The sequence below is a fragment of the Stigmatopora nigra genome, chromosome 5, assembly GCF_051989575.1.
Source record: "Stigmatopora nigra isolate UIUO_SnigA chromosome 5, RoL_Snig_1.1, whole genome shotgun sequence".
NCBI classification, from domain to species: Eukaryota; Metazoa; Chordata; class Actinopteri; order Syngnathiformes; family Syngnathidae; genus Stigmatopora; species Stigmatopora nigra.
The window spans coordinates 6,688,321-6,713,928 of record NC_135512.1 but is presented as its reverse complement, the minus strand read 5'-3'; the positions used below and the strand labels follow the sequence as shown (position 1 = coordinate 6,713,928).

The following is a 25,608-nucleotide window of genomic DNA, read 5'->3' as shown; positions in this document are numbered from 1 at the left end:
TACATGGCCTACTCAATTTGGATTATTGTTGGCCGGAAATAGTGCCGTTCCTTGCGAGGACAGACATTTTTTTAACCTATGATTCCTCAATCCAAGTTACCTCTAACAAAAATATTTTCCACCTTTTTAAAGCTAATTGTCCATCAGTAAGGTATAGACAAATTGGAAATGATGTCAAAATAGATGCAGCGTTGGACAACTATTGTGTCGCTTTAAGGGTTCACGGACACACCAATCAGGTGCACCCTCAGCATCCCTTCTATCAAAAAAAAAATCACATAAAGACAATTTTATCTCATGAATTATAAAATAAACACACTACTGTGTATGCCTGTACCTTTCATATTGATTTTGGTTTGTTACTTCTTTCTGGTTCTTCTCCAACATCCCTGGAGCTATAACAATCTAACACACAACAGTAAGTCACAGTACAACAATAACACACACGTCTAGTTGCTTGTTAACTAACCTTAGGGTAGCACTGGCACGTGCTCCATATGGTTCCGACCAGAACCAAGGCGCCACCTGTAGCGCACATGGTAGCGTAGATATGGGGCTTCTCACTGGTCATGATGAAGAGGCCCAAGACCACCACACACCAGCCTGTCACGATAAGCCCATATCGGTAGGGCTTCCCTTCCACCATGTCTGCGGAACACTCGAGTTTGAAGGTAAAGGCACATTTGTGTGTGTGTGTGTGTGTGTGTGTGTGTGTGTGTGTGTGTGTGTGTGTGTGTGTGTGTGTGTGTTTGGGTATGAAGGCGGTTAACGTTCCGCTCTGCTGCCAGTAAAAGCCCAAAGTCAAGAAAGGACAGAAGTATTAGGTTGTGATAGGTCACCTTCTGCTGAAAATAAAGCGTGCTTTTCTATTAGACAGTGCTGCAGCCCTATTGAAAGAAGTTCTAAACTTCACTTCAATATGGTTCTCTGGCTGTAAGATATCACAAGGTTGTAATAAAAGACAACTAAGGCCTAAGGCTGAGGAGAAAAAATTGTGAGTAGTGCAGAATTGGTTCCCAAAATGCAGTGCATTCTGAATTAGTTGCTAGTCAATCACAGGAAAGAATATCATTTCTGTTAAAATTGCCTTTAAATGAAAATGTAAATGGGATGAAACCGTGAAGCTCAATGTTGAATTTCAAATTGCTATTTTCTGTTGAAAACATGTCATTTTGGGGAAACAACACATTTTTGGAATGAGAAGATACCTGCATTTGAACACTATATCAGTAATTCACTGGAATATGTGGAGAAGCTTTATAGAACAAACAATCATAACTCAATAAATTGAGCATGTTAACAGCCAATCGAGCAATAATTTGCAAGTCTTCATGGTTTTAATCTGCAAACAATATTTTTGGACCCACTCAAACAACATCATTTTGTTTTTGGACGTTTTGAGGTAATATTGTGGCAGAGAAAAACTCGGGATGCAGGTTAGTGCTTTGTAATTGTAAATTACTTCCAATCCAAAATCCAAAAATGTCATAACTCCTTCAGATTAAGGCACCTAGCATTGGAGTGCCCTGGGAATGCTCTGTTAAGTGTTAGCTCAATTGCTGCGTAGCCACAGTCGCTGGCCACGTGTATTCATGCAAGCCAATCAAATAGACAGTATCCCTTTAAGAAAGTCTTTGGTCGCATTTAAGGCACTAGATTGAGTCACAACATGCACGAGGCCCAAAAGTCTGAATGCTAAACAGGGGGTGCCATTAAAGCCGTTCGCCGTGCTGTTGGATCTTCATCACCGTGTCGTAGGACGGAGGAGGTTCCATAGTCCAGGGGGGCGGGGTGGACGGCAGGACCGGCTCCAGAATCGGCTCCGGGGCCGGTTCTGGCACCGTTTCGGGGTCTGGCGCTCCTCCGACGGAGTCTGTTGACATCTCGCGACGAATTCTGTCCAACCTCCTGAAAACGGAGGGTGAAATAGCAGTCGATGAGTTCATCATTCAGACAATATTCAGTTTTTCTTTACCCCTTTCTTTTGGAAAATGTTTCATGAATAAATACTTTTTTTTTACGTTACAAACACAACAGAATGAAAAACGGGAATATCTAGTGTTGGCCGGTTTTCGGGCAAATAATGAGAATTAAAAGAATACAACTGAAAAATAAATGAATAAAAACTAATATAAAAGTTAAAACAACATATTTGCCATTAATAAGCTAGAGCAGTGTTGGAGAGATCTTAGGTCAATCATTTAATCGTCCAATGGTTGTCGCTAATCAAGGCACATGAACTACATTGAGGCCCACGACAAAAAAACAAAAGAGTTTGACATCCTGCCTAAGGTAAAACAATTGCGACAATTAACACAAAGCAGAGCACCTTGTTTAATACGTTCGCAAGATACTTCATCAATGGAGACTGTCAAACTTTCTGTGTGACGTCCAATAATCAAACCATAAAACTTCACGCTGTCACCACTATGTGACAAACTACATACAACAGACCAATTGATTTACACCAACCTAAAAGCACGATAGTACTGAAAACACACGCAACTCCTGATTCGGATCCGATCTTTTGACCAAATCCGATTCTTTCCAATAGTCCAAAAATAGTTGTACTGAGCGCTAATATCGATATTGTTTATCGGATCGGGACATCGTTATCATCCAAGTTTAATTTGTAGTCTACAACCACTCACAAGTATTTTTAGCTTGTCACGAGTTCAATACCTACACCTTTGATGTTAGTCAGTACAAGGCAAGGACTTGACTTCCGAAAACTCATTAACAAGTCCATGTCCATAAAGCTCTCCTACATTTCTGTACTGGATAATTCCAATCCCAAAAGGAAAACTGGGTAAATAATGGATGAGTTCTGTCTCATGTTTGCTTACAGGAGCTCTGTCGGAGGTATTTGTGTTAGAACAGCGCTCCTAAGGTTATTGTTAGATGACTGATGCTAACAGCTCAATGTCTTTGCTACCTAAATGATGCTCGCAGGACCACCAGGTCAGTGAGATCAATAGGAATTATTATTACTATGGCTGTAGACATGTAGGCATGTAGCTGTAAATATAACAATTTCACAATGTGGACAAAAGTGACCCAGAAATGCACAGGTAAAGGTCCTTAATGTAAGAAGTGATTCCTGAATACCCAATATGTGAATTAAATGAAGTATATTGGGCTGGAGTATTGTCTTACAAATTGCCTTTAGGCATCAGCAATCTGCTATTTAAAAAAAAAGTATCGACCTTTGAAATTCCCATATTAGTCGACCTCTCCATGTAAGTGGCCCAAAAATAACTCACTGCCTGCCCTTGACTACAGCCAATTCTCTTATTCCGGCTAACTACGGGCCCAAGGTGGGGGACACTCTGAATCTATGCACAGCCAATTGCAGGGCAGAAGCAGAATTGCAACCAAATATCAGGAAATTTAGAGTGTTAGACCACCATGTCCTGCAAATTTTGGGGATGTGGGAAGAAACCGGAGTACCCAGAGAAAAACCACACAAGCTCAGGAAAAAAAACATTCAAATTCCACACAGTGACAGCCAAACCTGTGATCGAACCCTCAACCACAGAACATTGAACCCAACGCCCTAACCACCTAACCACCAGGCCCCCTGTATAAAGCATCCCTACTCAATTACCCCACAAACTGCATTTTGACCCAAGTTCCAGATTTGACATCAGCACTTTGTGCATTCCAAAAAAAAAAAAAAATCCGAGTCCTTTTCCCACCAACTATTTTACCTACCTACCTACATACGTCATTACTTATTGTTGATACTTCTTATTCCACTCGGAAGAAAGTGCTAAATTCCTACCTCTGTATAGCCAGCGATTGTTGCGGGCTGAATCGCGTTCCCGTGCGCGGGTGCAGCAGGAAATGTCCCGGCACCGCCGCCTGCAGGTTCTTCATGGTCATGCACAGCCCACTTACCAGCAGGCCTACGCCCCCCATGCCCAAGAAGAGCCCCAGCACGGGCAGCGGCGTGCAGAGGGCCACCAAGCCGCCGGCCACCAGCAACAGTACGCCCAGGAGGAGCAGCGCGCCTTGGGGCAGCGGCATCGCCGAAGCCCCGCTCCTCCCTCCCCGGCAAATCCCACCCTGCCTGCCCGCCTGCCTGCCTTCCTTCGCCGGGAGTCGTCAGCCGTTCTGTCGGCGAGACGTGCGCGCTCGCTCAAGCATCTCTTCCAACTAAAAATACTCCCATGATGCTGTGGCTTCCTCCTCCTCCTGCTTCTCCTCCTCCTACTCTAGGGGGAGAAGCACCCACCAGTCGCCGCTCGGGGAGCGAGCATATCCGGGTGGACGGTGGTGGAGGATAGCGTGGAACTATGGTCTGCTTTGTGGCTGCAGTAAAGAGGAAGTCTCTTGTTTTTTTTGTGTTTTTGCACGAGGAGGGGTTTTCTCTGACGAGACCCGGGTGGGCTGGACATTGTCTGCATGCTGACTTCACCTTTTTGGATTATTTAATCGATTCAGTTGATCAATTGTAGACTTTATGAAAATAACTATACTACTGTGACTTTTTGAATTTCACAGAATAAAGTTAGAACATGTTTTGAATGTTAAAGCTGTTGTTTTGAAGTTCTGCCTGGTTCTGATTCTGTACCTTAAGAGTTTTATTAGAAGAGGGTGGGGTATCTAAAACCCCTCCTTCCATCTACCAATTTGAAAAAAAAGTTTTCCTAACATTATAGCAATTCAAGAGGTATTTTGTGGTTTCAGGAAGAAGGATAAAAATCTCAAACCCTTTTTTCACAAGTCAGCTGCAAAGCACAAACGTTTGCAACCACATTATGTTTAAATCTTGTTTCACATGACAATAAAATACTAAATGGACATCCAGGTAATGAATTGAGGTACCTAGGTTGCGATTTTCTTTACTTTTTTGTCATTTTATTTGTTGTAATTCTATTTATATCTAATAAAAAAAACGAGAAATATACATACTCTTACTTTACTTGGGGCCCATGATGTAAAATGTAAATAACTCACCAAACACTGTGTTAGAACTCACCAGTCAAAGGCACATATAAAGAGAGAAGAGAGGCAATGGGAGGCCAGTGGGATGTTGGGAGACAGATAATGAGAATCCAGCAAGCTGTTGGGACATAGGCAATGGAAGAACAACTTTATCATGACCATTTCAAAATAGAATAAGAGTATACACAAAGAATACTTTTGTTTCAAGTCATCCAGAGACAGAAACATGTTCCCTTTGAGGTGCTTTATAACCTGAACATTTTGTTTGTAGACACCACTGTATTTTACTTGATGTTAAAAATTAGTATTATAAAAAAAAATGGACAAATAACTGCACCTTCACCCACTATTTTATTCAATTGACACATTCTCTCTCACACATACTGTGCTTAAAATCTGTTGCATGAGTGTTTGTGGTATGGTGTTGTTTTTGCAATATGCATCATTACAAACATGCTTATGTCCATAAAACCTCCTTTTTCCTCAACTCATTGAAATAACTCACAAACCGACAGACATGACATATCCAAAGATATCTTTAAAAGACAAAGTAGTGTTGCCGAAAGAATGACAATAGAAGCACAAACTAAAAAATAAATGTCATTCGATTAAGTTATTGGCTGCTATTGATGATCGGATTGGACGTGCATTGCCATCAATGGCTGTGAATGAAGGAAAATGAAGGATGAATAGATATAAATATAGATTAAAAAAACAAAAACACTATAATGTTCTAGATTAGAAATATAGCAGTTGTGTTATTCACTCTAAAAGCATCATTTCCATCGCAGGGTGTATCCTATCCGCTATTCGCCCCAAAGTCTGGCTTTTCTTCTGGCTGACTAATGACGATATCCGTCTTCTTTTTAAACCTCGAAGCTGATCTCTCTGGATCGCCCGAACAGGGGCTCGGCGGCCAAGTGCGTGTCAGAATAGGCACGGCGCAGGTGCGTGGAGCTGCATGTTGTTTTGATGGCCACCTCGTAAGGAGGCGGGGGTCCCAACCAGGGGGGAGGGTGAGGCGATGGGCTGAAACCACCAGGGTCCATTGGGGGATAATCAAAGTCTTCGCCACGAGCGGTGCGTCTTTGGCAGTCCAGGGTCCTGTTTGGGAACAGAAACTATGACTTTGAGCTTTGGGGTTTCTAATCGAGCATTTTGTTGTGGGTTTTGTTTGGGTGCTCTGGCTTTTCTTTAGCATTCTTACATGCATTTCAGGTTTAATGAAAAGGCTAAGTCCCAATCAAATGGGTTCCTCCCTAATACATATATTCTGTGTGTGAACCTAAATAGTTAACTGTGCTTTTATAGGTATTGCCATTTTTTGGCTAGTTTGATACAGGATACGATTAAGTATTTAGTGGTTTTGCCAGCAGGCCTTGAATTTCACACTTTTGGCCCAGACTACAGGGAGTTGTTCCTTCTTTCTTGTAGCTTGAATGTTGAAGGATTATGTCAAAAAAATATCAAAACTCACCCTGGCAGAAAGACTGACTGGGATTCGGGGAAGCGGCTCCCGTCGTGCGCAAAGAGGGCATGGCCACTGTATCCGTCGTATTCATTGTAAGGGTAGTGAGGGCAATCGGGGTCGAACTCCTGCTGGTTGTAGTTGGAGGTGTTCTTGCTGTTCATGGCCCAGAAGAGCCCAAGGATGAGCATGACCACCCCCAAGACCACACAACACAGCGAGAAGGGCTGCAGGCGGCTCTGTGCAGACGCCAAAAAAGCAGTGGAGCCCCCGGTCACGATAAGGAAGGCGCCGATGAAGATTGCTCCGTGGTGGAGGGACAGCATCCTCCCGATTGCGCCCAGGTCGGACGGACGGTGTCACTCGGGTCCTGATGGGATTGAGCTCCCCATGTGCTCGGGAGGTGATCGGACATCCAAGTAATCCTTGAAAAATCCACCAAAACTCACATTTTCTTCACTGTGAGGGGAAAATGTAAAAAGAAGAGGAAAATCCCAGGTTTTGGCGAGGTTAAGTGACCTTTTGACGTCAAATGAGGACTTTGTTTACGGAGCGGGCTGATGTGGACGAGCTGTGTGTTTTTTATCACAGCAGATGGAGGAAAAGACCGAAGTGCCCATTAAGAAATCTTTACTGGCGCCCCACCCTCTTCTGTCTAATGTGTCTGAAGGGGACCACTTTAGCATCTTTGTGTATGTATGTGTGTCCAGAAAAAAAAATGATGACATGGAAACTGAATTCGAGCATGTCACGTCAATTACAGAAATGATTGCATGTCGTAACAATTCCAGTTAATGTGATGTTTGCTAACGAGTAGCCAGGAAAGATAGCCAAGTTCTCTATTTGCATAATGGGTAATATTTACAGATTAATATTGTTTTATAATGTGTGGGGTCCGGTGACCGAGTGGTTTAGGGTTTGGGCCTCACAGGCGTGAGGTTCACGATTCAATCCCAGGTCGGTCCTCACAGTGGGGAGTTTACATGGTCTCTCTGGGCTTGCGTGGATTTTCTCCTGGTACTCCAGGTTCCTCACACATCCAAAAAACATGTATGATAGGCCGGTTGAACACTAAAATTGCCCTGTGATTGGCTGGCCAATGATTCAGGGTGTCCCCCGCCTGGTGGAGATAGTTAGTGGGAATATGCTCCAGCACCCCCGTGACCTTTGCGAGGGTAATTTCTTTAAGAAAAGGTGGATTGTAGTTATAAATTATAACCTTATAGAGTAAATCCGAATACAGGTTTGTATTCCACACTAAAAATTACTTTTAAATAAGCTCCCAGAGCTAAAAACAATACTTGTCTTTGGTATAATTACAAAATAAAACACGAATTCTATACATTCATCAGTAGTATTTACATTTAATACTTTGAAATCAACAGGTAAGAAACGTGTTTTTTTTCTACACAAAATAATTTGAAACTTCTTTTTTTTCTAAACTAAATAATTTGACACAGTGGAGCCATGAGTGTGGGATGGTGTGACCGATTTTCTCAAATTAGATTGGTCAAAGCACGGGGAGGCTGCCAAAATACAATTCGCCCTGCTCGAGCGCTCGACCAATCGGAGCAAGGCATCTACTCTTGTTCCCACCAGGACAGTTGAATCAACCAATGAGCGTCTTGAAATGGTGGTGTTTTATCCTCCCTGAGGGACAGTCACCTATCGCAGAGGTTGGGTGACCAGGCTCTGCCTTCACCAAATAAACTCACGGTATAACCTAGCATTTTTTTCGGTCTGACATTCTTCTGCGTCTGTCAAATAACGCTTTTACAGTTTTGCGTGCAGCACGACTTGACTCCCAGTCATTGCTCAACATGGAGGCGTTGCTCTGCGTGGCATTTTTATCTATTCTTTTGCTTCTGCTGTGGGTCCGAGTGAAAGGTGTCGACTACGTGCTGGTCCACCAGCGATGGATTTTTGTGTGCCTGTTCCTGCTGCCCATGTCCGTTGTGTTCGACCTGTATTTCTACGTACGAGCCTGGATCATCTTCAAGATGTGCTCGGCACCCAAATTGCACGAACAGCGTGTGCGGGACATTCAGAGACAGGTGAGCAATCTGACGCATGCGCAGTAGACGCAACAGGAGAAAATGTCAAAGAAAAAGATACAATTATTTATGTCCTACATTATCCCGGTTGACATTCTTTGTATGAGAATACCAAATCTTGAAATGAATTTTACATTTATTGAAAAGCAGTATTTAATTAGAAATGATATATTTTAATAGGGCATGTTTTTTCTGCCATCTACTGGCATTAATACGCAATTATGATTTTTATGGGGGTGTCGGTGACAATGTTAGGGTCTTACATTTATTTGATTGTTTTTGGTGGGTGACAATATGGGTAACATATTTTGATATACCAAGATATGTCATTTCTGAATATAATTTGGTATCAGATTCAACCTAGGGTCTGAGAAAAATACATTGTACTGTATTTTACTTATAATAATGTATTTTAAGCATCACATACATCACCTTGTATAAAAAAGGTGGGCTATACAGGCCTTTTATTTCTTAGTCCAGTATAGTTTATTACCTAATGTTGATGGATGGGTATGTATTGGAACATCCGCAAAGTTAAGTGTTCTTTTTTCCAACTTTTGGAAAAAAATTAACCCACACTTGTTTATTTTGCCTCACTTTCAGGTGCGTGAATGGCGGAAGGAGGGCAGCAAAGGTTTCATGTGCACAGGTCGACCGGGCTGGCTGACCGTGTCCCTGCGAGTGGGCAAATACAAGAAGACGCATAGGAACATTGCCATCAACATGATGGACATTCTGGAGGTTGACACGGAAAAGCAGGTGGGAAGACAATGATTCCACAGAATCAAGGAAGATTTCCTATCATATGTTTACTCCTCAGGTGGTGCGAGTAGAGCCCCTTGTCAACATGGGTCAGGTGACGGCGCGGCTCACATCCATTGGTTGGACTTTGCCCGTGCTACCCGAACTGGATGATCTCACTGTGGGTACGTGGCATTAATTTAGTAGGGGTGGGAGGGGCACGTGTCAGTCTCCTGTCCATCACTGCTTCCTGTTTGGCCTCGTCACTAATCCTATTAGAGGAGCCGCGCTGGGGCTGCACAGATAAAAAGCGGGACGGAAATGGCAGAGGAGTCCGAGGCGCCCAGGGTCGGGTTTCATAATGGGTTTCCTGATGCCATAAACTTCACATCAACATGGCCTAATGTTTTCCCATTAGGCCGCCGTGTATTCGTTTATCCTGACGTTTGTGCACGGGTACATAGCGAGCGGCATCTGTTTTTGCCCTGCCAGAAATTAAATCACACCGCATCCCTGGTTGCCCCCTTCTGGTCTGTCGCAGGTGGTTTGGTGATGGGCACCGGCATCGAGTCGTCTTCTCACATTTACGGTCTCTTCCAGCACATCTGCGTAGCCTTTGAGCTGGTTCTGGCCGACGGCAGCTTCGTGCGCTGCACTGAGGTGAGCCTCTGATGGAAAATAGCGGCCTTAGCTTTGGTAGGGGGTATGTGGCAATCAATACTGGATGCCAGATGCCAGGGATTACAACAGAGTTTGAATAGTGGGGTATTTTCTGGACTATAAATCCCACTTTTTTACAGTTTAGCTACAACTCAGTTATTTTTCATTCTTGGCTGGTGCAACTTGTACTGAAATGGTATTTTTCATTCACTTTAAAATGAAAGCCACTAGTTCTAATGTTTGTTTGATACGATTTGGGACAATGTATCAAAACTTTTTGTCTTCTGGCGGCACAATATTAACTGCAACATTATTGTAAAAAAAATAAATACAGCAAAAAAATGATTGCTTGTATCCTCACTCGTTCTAATACAATGTTCCGACTTCCAGCACGAGAACTCAGACCTGTTCCACGCCGTCCCGTGGTCCTGCGGGACACTGGGCTTCCTGGTGGCGGCCGAGATCAAAATTGTCCCTGCTAAATCATGGGTGAAGCTAAAGTACGAACCCGTGCGAGGTTTGGACAATATTTGCCGCCGCTTCGCCGAGGCGTCCGGAGACAAGCGCAACACTTTTGTGGAGGGCATCCAATACTCGCTGGACTCTGCCGTCATCATGACAGGCAGCATGAGTGAGCATGCCGAACCCGACAAGGTATCGTTTCTTAATGCCAATCAACTCAAGCCAAATTGTCTCTAATATGCCTGTGAGTTTTACCTGGGTTATTGTTGGAATGTTAATTTTGGAGAGGCAAAATATTGAGATGCAATGCTAATTTGCGTTAGCACTAGAATGACATTTTCTATTGCATTTGCCTGAACTCTTTAAGTGTCAAACAGTTGACTTTTATACGTGCCACTTTAGCGAAAATTCTATTCTAAGTCATCATCTATCCAGGAGTTATGACACAATTTCACCATTACAATGTAGAATTTTTGTTGTTTTCATCAACTATAGACTTTTTAAGGAACAGATTGCTAGTATTTGCCCAACTGTAGACAGACTTTTTCCACACTTGCTGGATTAAATATCAACCTCAACCTAAAGTTTTTCCCCCATCTAGGATCTCTTCTTTATCTTACCTTAGATCAACAGAATCGGCCTACATTTCAAACCCTGGTTCTTCAAACACGTGGAAGGCTACCTGACAAGCGGCAATGCCGGAGTGGAATACATCCCGCTTCGACAATACTACCACAGACACACACGCAGCATTTTCTGGGAGCTTCAGGTATCCACACATTCACCTCTCCCCCACGTGCGGCCCATTAGGCCATTAGCCGAGGGCGCGCGGTTTGGCACAGTGAGTTAATGGCATATTTAATTATGCATTGCGCCGGTATGACGGGTGCTCATCCGCACCATTGCCTTCTGTCGGGTCAGAAGAGTGCTGACTCACCTAATCTGAGACCATATGAAGTCAGTCTAAAATTGTGGGAACCTATTTTCCGCCAGGACATCATCCCGTTCGGGAACCACCCAATGTTCCGCTGGCTCTTTGGGTGGATGGTCCCGCCCAAGATCTCCCTGCTGAAACTGACACAGGGAGAGACCATCCGGCGCCTTTATGAAGAGCACCACGTGGTCCAGGACATGCTCGTTCCCATGAAGGACTTGTGTTCGGCCGTCACATGCTTTCACCAGAATATTGAAGTAGGATTGCAACTGTTCACACGCGACTACCAGTGTATAGTATTGGCAAGCCGGTAAAAATAAGTGACTTTCTATACTCAGGTTTATCCTCTCTGGCTCTGCCCGTTCATCCTGCCACCCGGCAGGGGTATGACCCACCCCAAAGGCGAAGAGGAGGAGCTCTATGTGGACATCGGCGCATACGGTGAACCCAAAGTCAAACACTTTGAGGCGATAACGTCAACGCGGCGGCTGGAGAAATTTGTACGAGATGTCCACGGGTATGCTTCGCGCAGTGTTGACTGGTTTACACGAATGATGTTCCAACCCGATATCAAAAACCAAAAACTAATCAGTTTAGGGGAATGATTTTGACTATATACTGCATGGCTTAATTGATACAATGTTTTGTGTAAAGATATACATTTATATACATTTTGCAGGTTTCAGATGCTGTACGCAGATGTCTACATGGAACACGACGAGTTTTGGGAAATGTTTGATGGACAGCTGTATCATAAACTAAGAAAGGAGCTCGGGTGCAAAGACGCTTTCCCAGAAGTTTACGACAAAATCTGTAAAGCCGCTAGACATTGATACTAGTTCCGTTAGGCCCCAACACTGGATGAAGAAACGTTGTCTATCAGCTTGCTGCTAAATTTGATCTTCAAGTTACAATCTGCTACTGTTGGAAAATCAATACCAGTTATTTTTTTAAAGAAAAAAACATGTCTTATTTTTGTAACACGTTTTATTCACTAGTTGAAAAAATATTTGTGTACTTGGCATTTTCACTGTAATGTAATATATTGGTATGAGCAAGAGGATTTTATTTACAAGCTGTACTATTGTATTTTTTGATTAATTACAGATTTTCATGTAGTATATGTTTTCTCCAACAAAATTGACTGGCATAATGCATTAATAAACTAATATTTCATATTATAAAGTCTGACTGGCATCTTGTGGTAACATTGCACATTGCAGCTATCTCGATTATAAAAACTACTTGAATACAATAAAAAAAATTGAGACCAGTATTTAAATTATTTAAATATTGGTCTACTATGAGCAATTGCCACGACTTGTAAAGGAATATTTAGCATTTGTAAACATACACCTAAATTCTACATGCTTTTCATTGTTTAACTAATTCAATGGAAGAAACTGGCAATCATGTCAACTATCCTAGTTCAAATGGAAAAAAAGTATATATTTTTTTCGTTTTTTTTTCGTAACGGACGAAAGAATGACTTTGAGGACGAGACTTTACAATTTCCGCCCACAAATCGTAGTCAGAACGCTCCGTTTCCGATCATCGGGCATTTAACTTGCTACCTTTAAACCAATAAGAAGCCGTCATTTGCCGAATGGAGGGAGATGTAATGACGTCACAAAGATGCAAGAGCCGCGGCCCGGATTGGATGGATTGGACGTTTGATAGAAACATCTTTATTAACGAAAATTTATTACCAAAGACCACTCGGACGAGATAAGATGGATACGCCACTTAATAATGATGATTGGGATTTACTCATGGAAGTTATTAACGCCGACCTGTGTTCTACGGATCGTAAAGAGGAGACACAGGTAGGGAGAATAGTATTCATCGATATGAACTTGAACGCCCTTTCGAAAACTTTTTTAATGTGACGATAATGCAAAAATAACACTCGAAATGCAATATATAACTCGTGGATTTCATTGGTATTCTTTGTAATAGTGTCCAAATCCAAATGTGATTGTAGAGTAAAACATGTCGAAACTTTTAAACTTTTGCGGAAAGGGCATGCAATTAACGTACTACCCCCCCCCCCCCCCCCCTCAAACCAAAGCGCAAATACATAAATCTGCAGTCATGCTTCTTAGTAGATTTAGTGTGGTAAATCTTTTCTGAGGAATTACATTTGCCCTGAATTTATATTGCAGGTGTCTGTTACAGATTATATACGATCTGAAACTGTCCATGTTTGGACGTTTCCATGCACAAAAAGATTCGGTTTTCCCAAACTTTCTTAAGTAAGATAATTACATGGTGAACATGGCATATTGCGTCATTCATATCAAGCATATTTCAGTGTAACTGGTAGTGATGGGCGAAATTAACTGATTCCCGAGTGTGCTCGAAGTGCTCCGATGACGCCAGAACGAAGCGTCCTGACGCACGTCACTACGTGAATAACTGAAAAACGTATCACTATCAGATGAATATACATACAAAACATGTTACCGTGTTAACTGCCATTATTTAAAAGTACTTCTAAAACAATTGTGTAAAAAGTGCGTTATTAGCGAACACATAATACCTGGCAACCTCAACTAATTCTCCTCTTCTCAGTGATTGCGATTCTGTTTTATTATACATTAATAATAATCTTTTTTTGTTTCATAATATCACGGCAATCATCTAATATTACGCCAAAAGTAGTTGCAAAAGTTTCAGCCCATAAAACTAAACAATTCCTGGTGCACGTAATCACAAATCAATTTGTAATATTATGATTTTTTTTTGTAATTATGATTTCAATTTTGTAACATTTTGACTTATTTCTCATAATATTCATATCATATCATTTAAATTTTAATCTAATTTAGTACCTCGACTACAACCATCATTGACAGATAAACTAATAACAACAAGCGGGTTGGTAAACCATGTTTTTGTCGTTTATTTGCAGGTCAACACAGTTGAAATGATGACAATCCAAATGCCAGTTGAGGTTAGGTAAGTAGTCATTTTGGTTGCATCTTCCTTCACACATGATTTGTGTTCTCTTATCTCCCATGTTTTTTGTGTGTACAGCAATGAACAAGTCTTCTATGACCTCCCAGTGGATTGCTACTCCGTCCCCCCTCATCTGACCCCACCTCCTACTCCACCCCAAAATCCATACTCCGTACCAAAGTAAGCATTCTCTGTCAAAATGTCTCTCATCGCATGCAAAGACGGCGTTTGACGCATTTTTTTTTATATTACCAGTCATAGAAGAACGCATTCAAAGTCCTCAGAAACCAAAGGACAGTACATAAAAAAGCCCCCGAATGCCTTCATGGTCTATATGAGCAAACAGCGGCCTTTAGTGAAAGCCAAACACGCCGAAAAAGACAGCGCCTCCATCAATCGAATTCTCGGACAGATGGTGAGTGTCGGTAAAAATGTACGTCGTTTTGAACCGTGCTGACATACACGATGATGATGTCCGCAGTGGAAGGAGCTGACAACGGAGGGGCAGGAACAATATTTTGCCGAATCGGAGCGGCTCAGTACGATGCATTCCATTAAGTACCCCGGTTGGTCATGCAGGAATAACTACGTGAGTACACTGTACAACTTATTGTTATTGAAATTTATGGTATTCAGTGGGGTATTTGCCCCTTTGTACATGCCGATGGTCATGTTCATACCATTTTGTTGCAGGGTAAAAAGAAGAAGAGAAAGTGGAGCAATGATGATCCTCCTAGCAATAGTCCAACTGGTATGTTTTCTCATTTTTATTATTTTTTTCATTACGTTCAATCTAGGTGGTTGGCAGTTGACAATGGGGTCTTTTATGTCTTTGTTTTCTTTGGTGATACTTTTTTTTTTATGCAAAAGATAGCCAGATTGGAAAAGAAACAGTTCTTTCATTGGGTTTTGATTTTGGCTTATGTGAGTGTTTTTGATGGGTTTATTTATTGTAATGTGAATTTTGCGATTTTTTTTTTTTAATTCTTAATGTGTGTCAGTTGAAGCTTCAAATGGTATATTTTAGAGGAAGTTGTAAAAATCACAACAAGTTGTTAATGTAAGTTGACAAATACTGAGCGACTGACTTTTGGAAAATCTCAAGTGAAAAGGTATTTAAACAAATCCAAGGCATCAGATTGGTACTCGGTATCAGCAGACGCAGACTCGACACGCATGCCAAAACGTGCGATGGCTACGACCCTAGTTATAACCGCTGAGTCAATTAAAAAAAACATATTTTACTCTGATCTTATTAAAAGCAGATTATCGCATTGTATGTCCTCAAATGATTTCAAGTCATCTTGTAATGTTTGTTTTTTTCTTTGCATTTGCAGCATCAGCTCCCAAGATTCCCATGCCAGCCCATTTGTCCTCCACATCCTCCACCTGCAACATGCTCTGTTTTTTTAATGAAGCCCAAGCAGACTTCAAATGATTACCACAATCGCATTATGAATTTTTTTAACTTCAATGGACAGTGGAGGACAAAAGCTACAAACCCATGTTTAGCATTTTTATTAGTATTTTATAAGAATCAATTTTAGGTGGTTGGTGGTGGACTATGCACTTTTATGCTCTTTGATAACTTGCTCTTTTATGCTCTTTGATGAACTTTCATGCTCTTTGAATAACTTGCTCTTTGATGAACTTTTATGCTATTTTGATATTCTACATTGTAGGTGATGTGTTCTGTAGATTTTATTGTGATTTTTAAATGTTGTTGAAAAATATCTTCAGGGATTTGGGTGATTTATTTTTATTAAACCTTTTTAAATAAACCTTGTCTATTCCTTTTATGCAATGCACAAATTATATTTGTATTTTTATTAATAAAAAAAATATAAAAAGTGACCGGGAAAGTGGATAAATTGCATTTATTTTGGGAAAACGGATTCTATAAGCAAGTATTGAAAATGAAAAAAAATGTCCTCAAAGGTTAATAAGATCATAAAGAAAAGTAGCTGTCAGTTTTCAAAATACTATGAGCTAAAACTATGGTAGGTGCGTTCAAGGACAAGGTGGGAATTGTAAAAGAACTAACAGAAAGGAGGCGTGACCTCTGTCGTTGTTACCTCCCAAACACTCAAGCAGATGACATGCCAAGTGTCAAAATAGTCCTTGAAACGCAAGTGTTGTTACTGAACAACTGCGTTTCTTGGCGTGCTGACTCCAATCTCGGTTAAACCAGTTTGTTGCGGCGGAGGAATACACGCGGATTGTCCACCCAGGTGTCCCGTCAACGCAACTCGTCAAGCATTCGATTAATCCTCGCAATCGGTCACTCAGGTAGAAATAATTAACTATTCTGAATCTTGACATGAAATACGTGGTACTAAAAGTAATTTTTTAATGCTCATATAACATTTTGTATGGAGTTTTAACCTTGCGCCGCACTTGTGACTTCTCGCGTGTGAATCTTTCAGCATGTACGTGACGTTTATAACTTGTCGATACGTTTCTCTACTGCGCTTCTAGTTTGTCATTTAAAATGTTGTAACCTAGGCATGCAATGCTAATTTTCCCGACAAAAGCCTTATGGGCTATTTGACAAGATGACTTTGGCATTGGCCAAATTTTTCAAATTTGACATGTCTTCCAAACAGCTTTACGGCAAAAGGCTTGGCTGAACGACACTCCCGTCATTCAGGGGGGATTTGGACAACGCCCCCCACCCAAGCGAGGGTGCCCATTGAACTAGATATGGCCACCGACCAGGAGCCCTCCTTCACCATCAAGATGGCCCAACTCTTGCTCCTCTCCACTTATTGGGGAATGCAGATTTGGGTTACCTTCATTTCAAGTTGGTACCACACCCACATAAAACCTATACACAACCCATTTTGAACAGTTGACCGGTTTCACTTTAAAACTTGATTTTTTTGTTGTTGCAAAACTAGTTCCTGCTGGCCACTAAAAAGTAATGCCCTGTTTGGCCTGCAGCAGGAAATGTCCTAAATTAACCTTTAAGAACAGGGGCGGACTTTTGGGGGGTTGTGGCTGTACACGGGCACCCTGGAGGGCCAGTTTGCAGCTATTAAGGGGTGTGGTTGGGCGAGGCAAGCGTGGAAGACAAAAGTAATGTGTTGCATGACGCTATTTAGTTTTAAAATACCTCAGGTTAACAGATAGAAAATCCCCCACACCAGCTTGGCTGGTTCTCTGGGGGGCCGCAAAAGATGAGCAACCCAATTGTAATGTTAGTATTTCCGACATATTCCGCGTTACAAAAAAAAAGAAAAGATTATAAATAATCCATTCATTCATTCATTTTCTGAACTGCTTCAGCCAGCCTACAATGTTTTTGGGATGTGGGAGACAATTGGAGTACCCAGAGAAAACCCACACCCACCATACCTGTGTACATGTATAAACAAAAATATACATACACAAGAATGCACTCTGAGCCATTTTCTTCACTTTATGAGCCATTTAAAAACGTATTAATATACATCTATTTTTCCGCCTCAAAATAATAAGGGATATCGAAGAAAGCACATTTTTGACTCCCTCATTTATTCATTCAATACAACCACGCCACGTGTTTATCTAGCAAGGTGAAGGTGTGTCCTTGATCGTTAGTGACAACTATCACGGAGAAAGTGGGGCAAAGGTTACACATCACAAATATTAGCTTGATGCTCCACTATCACGCTAGATGAGAGATTTGTGTTTTTTCCATTGTGGGCTCAGAAAACTAATTGGCATCAAGTTATTGGAGCTTCTATTAAAAGCACAAATCTGGACCGGTGTTCCAACAGGCTTTGTGATGGACAGCCATCTGAACCGACACACATACGCCTTCATTCAGAGCCGCCTGGTCCCGTTTTATCTTCACCTGGGTTCTGCCTGCGCCTTCTTTAACCTCACAATATACGCCGTGTACCATCCTCGCGACTTGCTGGACGAGCGAGAGGCATTCCAGGTGGGTTTTCTACACCATGCACCATGTGTCATAACTAATTATAAGTCTATCACTGTCAATGTCATCCAATGACAAGAAAGTGCCCCGAAAATGCCCTCAAATCAATAGGAAACATTTCCTAAAATCAACAAGCAGTGATGTATGAATAGGAACTGCATTAGGTCAACAACACATATCCAAAATGAACTGGAACTTATTCCCAAATTCCCCTAAACGTTAATTTGATAGATTTTCAACATCCAACATGGCCAACTCTTTCACACCCCCTCGCCAGATTTTCATCTTCTTCGTGTCGGTGACGGTGGCGGCCGTCAACGCCCAGTGGTTCGGCCAGATGACCTCGGAAATCATGGCCGACATGCACCTGGTGGAGCAAGCTTGTGGGCTGGGACAAGACATCGGCCTGTCGTCTAACCGCGAGGCGTACGCCAAACTGCGCGAATCGGACGCCAAGTACCGCCACCTGAGCGGGCGACTGCGCCTCTACCGGCTGTTGTCGTCCCTGTGCAACGTGTGTTGCTTAGCCTGCAACTTCTATAGCCTCAGTTACATGGCGGAGAACCTCAGCACGATATAATTCAAACCGCCACCACTGCGTTTTAATGTAAGTTATAATTCAGTATATGTATTCCGTATCCTTCCCCCCCCCCCCCCTCTACGATGGCAGAAGAAAACATGGGACAACCAATTTTGCTTTACCATATGTAGACGTCCATCCATCCATTTGAAGTGTGTATATCAAGCATTCATTCGCTGCCAACTCTCCCATTCCAAATGAATTGGACATCTATCGCTGTCAATGGCAGCCAATGAGTTTAGCGTCCATGTTTTTTTTGCTGGGTTAAATTAATGGTGATTTGGACAAGCATCATTCTGTTTATTTTTACTTTTAGAGAACAAGGCTAAAGCTAAATCTAATTTTAATTATAATGATGTTCTGGAAAAAAAGGGAGTTATAACTAGTCTCTTTTTCTTTGCTAATTAGTGATTAAAATGTCAAAAAATAGTTATTTTCCCTAGCCTGAATGTTTGCATATATGAATGATTATCCATTAGTTTCCTGCCCTCCCACTTCAAATGGATTGGACGTCTGTTGCTGTCAATTGCAGAAAATGAATTGATTTAAATGCAAATGAAAGAAACATGTAAACATTGGCCAGAAAACTGCAAAAAACACTTCAACCAACAAAAAATATGCACATTTTCCAATTTCAACAGGAGTCAAGCCAAAATAGAAATAACAAAAAAAGACTTACCATTTTGATGACACATCAGGGGGAGAAAATAATCACTGAAGAATTTTTGGTTGTTACTCCATTCTTCTCATTTTTTGACTGATGCAGTATTTCAGCTTGAATAATAACTTGAAATAGTAAGTAGCCATCTTCCCCCACAAAAAAAAACATTACTCCTACCAAGTTCTGTCAATTTGGGCTGGTAGTAGTGTTCCACATCACAAAGTCCATCATCACTCTTCTTTGCCATTATACTACCTGTCTCTTATTCATGGCATCACAAATACCACTAAAGAAAAAAAGTACATGACATCAGATGATGTTTTTGGGTTAAAAATACAAACACTTTTACCAAACCGATCTGATGTCTTGCATGTGTAATCAATTGATTACAGCCAGGTGCCCCTTACTTCAGCAGAAACAGCATTGGTTAAACTGCCTGTGAAAAGCCACACCCACTGCATAACTTGTATATATATACACATGCAATGTAATTTCTAGTAATTGATGATTGATATGTAATAATAGAAACATGGGAGTCTCGTAAAAAGTGAAACATTAAAAAAAAATTATATAGTGATTTTGAAGAACCCCTGCTGAAGGACTTGATAAAAGAATAACATCGGCTCATCATAAGGAAATATAAACTACACACTTGGTATGTGTGTGTATTTTCTTGTGTGGATTGCACAGAAAAACAATGCAAAGACAATGCAATTTAGCCATTATTTAAATGTGTAAGGTTTTGGTGTTTTTTTAGTATGATTATATCATGTATTTGAGAATTTAACCATGTTTAGCTTCACTTTAACTTGTTTTTTTTGTCAATGGCAATGAATGCTAAATTCTGTTCAATGCTCAGGAAAACATGACGTCATTTTCTCAGTATGAGGGACTTTCTATCTTATTTGGTGGACAGCATGTTACATACTGTAATCAAAGTAGACATTTTTAATTGGTGTAATTTGTACTTGTTTGTTAAATAAATAAAAAAGCCAAAAAGCTGGCAAAAGTGACTGTTTCAAACCTTTTTTTTTCATCTTAAAATGGTTGAAAAATGAAAGTCAATCAAGCACAGTTAGCTGAAAAAAGATATGGCTCATCTTTTAATTCGATGGCAGGAACAAATGTAATGTCTTTTTTTTTTCGTTGGTAAAAAAACAAAAACAAAACTTGACTCAAGAAGATTTTTTTTCTAACCAAAAATGTAGTAATAAAAACAAAAAACATAGCAAACATGAAAATTGTAGTTCACCCATTAAGTACAAAACTCTCTCTCATTGGCGGTACAGAGTTGGTCGCCCAGTTAAGTGCACTAACGTGGAACAAAAGAATTTCGAAGCGCTACCCGGGCATAAACTGCTTGTTCCCCCCACCCTATCCCGATGCTGAAACAGTACATGTGCAAAATTAAGGTAGAGTGCACCGAAAAATACATGGCATTGAAGGCATCCTTGATACAATCCCTGTAAACTGCTAAAAGGTCAAAGTAACAGCTCGTGTGTGTCTTTATGTCTGAAAAGTTTATCAAGTTCCATAAATATTTGTTTCCCTTCTCACGACGTAAAAGTACAAAACTACCATCGTTTAAAAAAATATCCTAACTGTATTTGTTTCATTTTGACCAGTCGCTTTCTCCTGGTGCATAAATACAAGATTATAATAACAAAAAGAATCCAGTGTCATACGACAACCTTGCCCTTGATCTCCATTTTAGTGTTTTCACCCGCCTTGCTGGGTTCCTCTCGCAGCGTTATGTAGGAATAGACCAGGCTGGCCGCGATGCTGCCGGCATAAAAAAAAAAAAAAAAAAAAAAAACTACGTTCAGCAACGGCGAAGGAGCGATTGAGTTTTTGCTGTGGCTCGGGCTGAAAATATTTCATACCTTATGTTTAAACCGATGAAGTTGGTCCAGGAGAAGATGTAGTCGCCCAGGAACATAATTCCAATGTATGTCACCAGGACGTTCTACAAAATGGCAGGTGGGTGCAGGGGGGGTTAGTTTTCACATTTCAGCCCTGCTGTCGACGATGGACGTATCATCCAATTGAACTGGGAGACCTCCCAGTTCAAATGGATTGGACATCGAGAAATTGGACGCGAAATTTAGACGCGAGAAATTGTAAAATTCAACAATTTTAAGGGTGCGGCTTATACGCGAGTAAATGCGTTAGCACTGCTTTTAAATGGGGAAATATAAATTCTTGGATGAATTTAAAGAAAGGTTTTCCTTGGATTATCGCTCACCTTGAGGCATCCCACGATGGTGGTGGTCAGTGCGGAGTTGTAATGTGTACACAAAACAACAGAGTACATGAGGACAAACCTGTGCAAAAAACACAAAAAGTCACGGCACTAGATAGGAGGGAAATAAAAAGATCAATGCTATAACTTTAGCATCAAGCGAGGGCTGTCAGCTATTTTGGGAGCGTTGGAATGGATCGGATTTCATCACAAGATCTGATACAGTGGTCTCGTATGCTTTTTCTCTCTCTCTGAGCATGACCGCCTATTATGTTGGGCTTTTATTTGAGGTTATAATTGTCTAAATATCTTGTCTTAACAGATACCTAATTAGCCCAATTTTCTCCATTTTACTAATGTTCCTTTAATGCATGTGTTGTTGGTTTCTAAGAAGAAAATAAAATAAAAAATACCCTCCTAAAAAGTGCAACGTATATATTTAATCCCATTGGAATTCAAAAAGTCTGCATGGGGACATTCCGTGTTGCCTGCAAGAAGACAACCTAAGAGTGAACAACCCCTGTACATTTTTCTTACCCCATAACGCAGGACATGAAGAATTGCACGAGGAACAGCACGTCCGACCAGCCATCGTAGTCGATAGCCTATAAAGAGAAAACATTTTGAAACTGCACAGTCTGTGGAAGGAGCGACACATATAGGGAGTTCTTGTCAAGTACATAATGGTAGCTTTGTGTCTTTCTGACGACGGGGGCCTCAAACGGGAACTTAAGACAGCGAGCGCACGGACAAGCAGGTCACTCCAAAACCATGCCGTTTTACTCTCGGCTTACCTTCTGCAGTTCGCCGGTCAAGTGAGCCAACAGCAAAGTGGGGAGGATCATAAATAATGCATTGTAATATAGTAATCCATATTTGCCCAGCTCCTGTAAAAGATGGAGGGACATGTTTGAGGAAGAAGAAAAAAACGGAGTACCCGGAGAAAACCCACGCAAGCCCAGGAAACCATGCAAACTCCCCACAGTAAGGACCGAATGGGAGTCGAACCCTCGACCCCAGAACTGCGAGGTTTAACGCCACTTGATTTCAAGTTGTTTTCTTAACAAGTTTTGGACACCTCTGACCCAAAATAAACATTGTTGATAAAAAATGTAAACGCAATGACATATTCAGTCAAAGCACGCACTAAGTTCCTTGAAAGCAGACATTGAAGGGCAGGTCAGCTCTGCGGCACCCCATTTGAAAAACAGCCCCATTCCAACAATGAGCGCTATTCACACAGTCGCTACCGCGTACCTTGGCTTCCAATTTTTGCTTGACGTACGCGCCATTCGCCGCCGTGAGCACGTCGTTGAGCAGGATGAAAATGTAGCCTTGCAAGTCAAAGGACATGTCTGCACTATAGAGACACAATGAGGAAGACACAAAATGTTAACACGGCGCATAAATAAAGGTTTGGTTTCATCAAAAGAAACATTTTGTAGCACTAGATTGAATTGTTAAAAAGTTAGAATTGTGATAGGTGGCGCTATTACCATTTAAAGTGACTAACGCAGTGCAAGGTGAGGCAGACATCAACTTTTGGTGATATTAGGTCAGTGTGAAAAATTGGATTTTGGAATAACTTTGGAGGTTTACGTGATTTTTTCTGATAAAACCTTGATGAGAATGACATTTGTTAATATAGGCAACGTAGTTTTAAATTCAAAGATTTTCAGATCTCTGGAGATTTCTTCAATGCAAAGTGTCCACGTTATGCATGTTATCATTAATAAGTGTAAAAAGCCCAGATTATAAGAAGAAGAAAAAAATGTATATACTTGTATATGTATATACATATGGTTGATTAAGAAGGTTAGAACTATCTTTTTTTTGCAATGTTAGAGCCGAGTGTGTCCTTCAACTGACAGGTGGCCATTTTAGGGTTTTTCACAAACTGTCAGTTTTAATTTGAAATGGCTCGCAAACACAGGTTGAACAGGGCTGAATTTTTGAAATATTTAAGATTGGAGGAACTCAGCCTACTTCCTCATTCTGCTCAATTTTTGTCATTGCATATTGCCTGCATATCACATAACAAATAGTTTTAGTTTGAATTTGATCCGTCGGACATAAAAAAAAAAAAGAAGGAAGCCGTGTTTTCAGTTTTCTCCAAAGCAAAAGCAATTTTTGCACCTCCAATTATGAGTGTTTAATGTTTGAAAGGTGGCATTGTTCTCTAAGTGGGGTGTGACTAAAGAAGCAGGACACCTGGAACAGGATGCAATAAATAAATAAAAACTCACCTGGCAGCAATGAAGGCCCCAAGTATCATGGTAAATACGGTCAGCTGAACCGACTTGGAGAATTTCTTCCTGTCAAATGGGAAAATGACACCACATGAAAGGCAATCCAGAGTCCCGATTTGTGCGACAAAGATCTTACTTGAGCAGGAATCCTTCGGCCATCATTGTAAACAAGATGGAGAACCTCCTGAGCACGGTAAACATTGGCAAGCTAGAGGAAACACCATAGAAACATAAAATAAATGGATACATTTCAATTAAAGCAATACATGAGTTCGTCTTTTACAAGGGCACTTGTTTAAATCATTTGTACTGGGAGAGGTCACCATTCAATATCCACTAAAAGGTTAGTATTTCCAGTCAATCTACCCAGTTTAAATGAATTGGACATTTACTGATGTCAAGAAAAGGCAGTGTTTTAATTGATTTTAATTGTATCACTTGTGTTTTTTATTCATTGATCTTTAATTGTATTTATCCATAAAATATATATATCTAAATAATGATTCATGAAAAAAAACAGAACAGGCATCTACACACAGTTTAGCAGTTAGTTTATCTTCATCTTTCCATTGAAGTTAATTTATACAGTGTCATATTTCCCGTTAAATCAAATTCAGCAGACGTTTCGCCATTAGATTGGTGACTCACATCCTTAGTGATGAGACTTATTAAATAAAAATAATAATTTGTGGCCACTCTTCCACTAATAAAATAACTTACTTGAGCCTTTTGGTTCCACCCAGACCACTAATTTGATTGCCCACATACAGGAGAGGTAGAGGAAATGTCTAAAAACAAAAAAACAAAGGACACAACCTTATGTGGAGGTGCAAAAATAAAGTGTAAAAACTTATTGTACAGGTGGTCTTTACCTTGCCAGGTATATTCTCGTCCAAGTCTGGGAAGGTGATCACCCTCGCAGCCTTGCCCACCCACAGGACAACCACTGTTGCCAACATCTGCACACACACACAGCAAAACACACATTAGAAGAAAAACAGCTGCATGTCAGCCACAACCTCAATGAAACTTGCTTAAAAATAAACGCTTGCGAAACTCACTTGACCAATTCCAACGCATATCGACGAAGGGAAGCTAGAATGCAAAAAAGAGAGCGAAATTCAGAGAAATTTTCTCACAAAAATGCACTCAAAAAGTCATACCGTGTGAGGGTGAGAGAGAGCTATTTAAACGACTACATTCAAGTTACCTTGCGCTAAGTTGGCTAACCATTTAGCTTTAGTTTTTGACGCCGGCCTACCTGTAGCTTGTGAGGATGCTTTTGTTCACGACGACGAGGAGGAAGGAGCAAATGGCGTAAAAGCCGGCGGTGAGCAGTTTTAAGTACACCGTCGGAGGTTTGTCCGCCATTCCCGACGAGTTGTCATTCCGCACTGTTAGAGCGTCGGCTTCGGCCGCCCTGCCATTCACTTCGCTGCTTGCCACCGGCTTTTGCGCGTGCGCACATCGACTTTTGAGATTGCACCGATATTTCAAGGGACTTTATAGTTAAGCATTTTTTTCCCACATTCGTTGAGTATACCAGAAACACACAAAGTATAACTGTTGTGATTTGTCTGCAAGTCAGGTTTAACCCAATTTTTACGCGCTGTAACTTCCGCCCAAACTACTCGCTTTTCCTGCTTTGCAGGCACATGTGATCTCATGATGCCTTCATGTGGTATCGTAATTATAAATATCCCTCGCTGAGTCTGAAATTATAA

General features: G+C 41.1%; 6 protein-coding genes across 8 annotated transcripts; 3 read left to right on the top strand and 3 right to left on the bottom strand.

Annotated features, from left to right (window-relative positions):
* Nucleotides 1-666: 666 nt before the first annotated feature.
* LOC144196341 (uncharacterized) lies at nt 667-4,959 on the bottom strand. The gene is made up of 2 exons (XM_077716393.1): nt 3,785-4,959; nt 667-1,908 (listed from the first exon to the last, which is right to left on the bottom strand). The coding sequence occupies exons 1-2, from the start codon at nt 4,027-4,029 to the stop codon at nt 1,713-1,715; spliced, it is 441 nt and encodes a 146-aa protein (XP_077572519.1). The 5' UTR covers nt 4,030-4,959; the 3' UTR covers nt 667-1,712.
* Nucleotides 1,761-19,809, bottom strand: LOC144196342 (uncharacterized). 3 transcript variants are annotated; one of them, XR_013326239.1, is made up of 3 exons: nt 19,412-19,779; nt 4,985-5,068; nt 1,761-1,908 (listed from the first exon to the last, which is right to left on the bottom strand). XR_013326239.1 is itself a non-coding variant. In XM_077716395.1 (3 exons), the coding sequence occupies exons 2-3, from the start codon at nt 6,742-6,744 to the stop codon at nt 5,817-5,819; spliced, it is 555 nt and encodes a 184-aa protein (XP_077572521.1). In that variant the 5' UTR covers nt 6,745-6,877; nt 19,412-19,809; the 3' UTR covers nt 5,283-5,816. The 3 variants fall into 3 exon arrangements, 1 of the variants encoding a protein (XP_077572521.1); XM_077716395.1 differs by lacking the exons at nt 1,761-1,908; nt 4,985-5,068 and adding exons at nt 5,283-6,054; nt 6,428-6,877 and having other exon boundaries at nt 19,412-19,809; XR_013326240.1 differs by lacking the exons at nt 1,761-1,908; nt 4,985-5,068 and adding an exon at nt 5,907-6,054 and having other exon boundaries at nt 19,412-19,809.
* Nucleotides 8,060-12,454, top strand: dhcr24 (24-dehydrocholesterol reductase). The gene is made up of 9 exons (XM_077716380.1): nt 8,060-8,472; nt 9,076-9,231; nt 9,293-9,398; nt 9,755-9,873; nt 10,264-10,527; nt 10,961-11,104; nt 11,329-11,526; nt 11,608-11,786; nt 11,949-12,454. The coding sequence occupies exons 1-9, from the start codon at nt 8,239-8,241 to the stop codon at nt 12,100-12,102; spliced, it is 1,554 nt and encodes a 517-aa protein (XP_077572506.1). The 5' UTR covers nt 8,060-8,238; the 3' UTR covers nt 12,103-12,454.
* On the top strand, nt 12,861-16,011 carry LOC144196891 (transcription factor 7-like 1-A). Its single transcript, XM_077717400.1, has 7 exons — nt 12,861-13,095; nt 14,184-14,230; nt 14,309-14,410; nt 14,486-14,645; nt 14,712-14,819; nt 14,924-14,981; nt 15,568-16,011. The coding sequence occupies exons 1-7, from the start codon at nt 13,003-13,005 to the stop codon at nt 15,666-15,668; spliced, it is 669 nt and encodes a 222-aa protein (XP_077573526.1). The 5' UTR covers nt 12,861-13,002; the 3' UTR covers nt 15,669-16,011.
* LOC144196337 (transmembrane protein 205) lies at nt 16,335-20,406 on the top strand. The gene is made up of 4 exons (XM_077716390.1): nt 16,335-16,519; nt 16,837-17,033; nt 17,992-18,155; nt 18,430-20,406. Exons 2-4 carry the CDS (start codon nt 16,934-16,936, stop codon nt 18,730-18,732), a joined length of 567 nt encoding a protein of 188 aa, XP_077572516.1. The 5' UTR covers nt 16,335-16,519; nt 16,837-16,933; the 3' UTR covers nt 18,733-20,406.
* Nucleotides 20,407-20,468: 62 nt separating this feature from the next.
* Nucleotides 20,469-25,522, bottom strand: slc35d1a (solute carrier family 35 member D1a). Its single transcript, XM_077716383.1, has 12 exons — nt 25,146-25,522; nt 24,946-24,979; nt 24,757-24,843; nt 24,605-24,672; nt 24,021-24,092; nt 23,882-23,950; nt 22,893-22,995; nt 22,430-22,522; nt 22,173-22,240; nt 21,639-21,717; nt 21,277-21,359; nt 20,469-21,175 (listed from the first exon to the last, which is right to left on the bottom strand). The coding sequence occupies exons 1-12, from the start codon at nt 25,253-25,255 to the stop codon at nt 21,073-21,075; spliced, it is 969 nt and encodes a 322-aa protein (XP_077572509.1). The 5' UTR covers nt 25,256-25,522; the 3' UTR covers nt 20,469-21,072.
* Nucleotides 25,523-25,608: the final 86 nt, after the last annotated feature.

Coding starts and splice junctions, on each gene's coding strand:
- slc35d1a (XM_077716383.1), bottom strand. CDS start 25,255: ATGGCGGACAAACCTCCGACGGTGTACTTAAAACTGCTCACCGCCGGC. Junction 23,951..24,020: donor GCCGAAGGATTCCTGCTCAA/GTAAGATCTTTG, acceptor CCCATTTGACAG/GAAGAAATTCTCCAAGTCGG. Junction 22,241..22,429: donor TGACCGGCGAACTGCAGAAG/GTAAGCCGAGAG, acceptor TTCTCTTTATAG/GCTATCGACTACGATGGCTG.
- LOC144196891 (XM_077717400.1), top strand. CDS start 13,003: ATGGATACGCCACTTAATAATGATGATTGGGATTTACTCATGGAAGTT. Junction 14,411..14,485: donor AATCCATACTCCGTACCAAA/GTAAGCATTCTC, acceptor TTATATTACCAG/TCATAGAAGAACGCATTCAA. Junction 14,820..14,923: donor GGTCATGCAGGAATAACTAC/GTGAGTACACTG, acceptor ATTTTGTTGCAG/GGTAAAAAGAAGAAGAGAAA.
- dhcr24 (XM_077716380.1), top strand. CDS start 8,239: ATGGAGGCGTTGCTCTGCGTGGCATTTTTATCTATTCTTTTGCTTCTG. Junction 9,399..9,754: donor ACTGGATGATCTCACTGTGG/GTACGTGGCATT, acceptor GGTCTGTCGCAG/GTGGTTTGGTGATGGGCACC. Junction 9,874..10,263: donor GCTTCGTGCGCTGCACTGAG/GTGAGCCTCTGA, acceptor TCCGACTTCCAG/CACGAGAACTCAGACCTGTT.
- LOC144196342 (XM_077716395.1), bottom strand. CDS start 6,744: ATGCTGTCCCTCCACCACGGAGCAATCTTCATCGGCGCCTTCCTTATC. Junction 6,055..6,427: donor CAGTCAGTCTTTCTGCCAGG/GTGAGTTTTGAT, acceptor GTTCCCAAACAG/GACCCTGGACTGCCAAAGAC.
- LOC144196337 (XM_077716390.1), top strand. CDS start 16,934: ATGGCCACCGACCAGGAGCCCTCCTTCACCATCAAGATGGCCCAACTC. Junction 17,034..17,991: donor TTGGGTTACCTTCATTTCAA/GTTGGTACCACA, acceptor GTGTTCCAACAG/GCTTTGTGATGGACAGCCAT. Junction 18,156..18,429: donor ACGAGCGAGAGGCATTCCAG/GTGGGTTTTCTA, acceptor CCCCCTCGCCAG/ATTTTCATCTTCTTCGTGTC.
- LOC144196341 (XM_077716393.1), bottom strand. CDS start 4,029: ATGCCGCTGCCCCAAGGCGCGCTGCTCCTCCTGGGCGTACTGTTGCTG. Junction 1,909..3,784: donor CAATCGCTGGCTATACAGAG/GTAGGAATTTAG, acceptor CTCCGTTTTCAG/GAGGTTGGACAGAATTCGTC.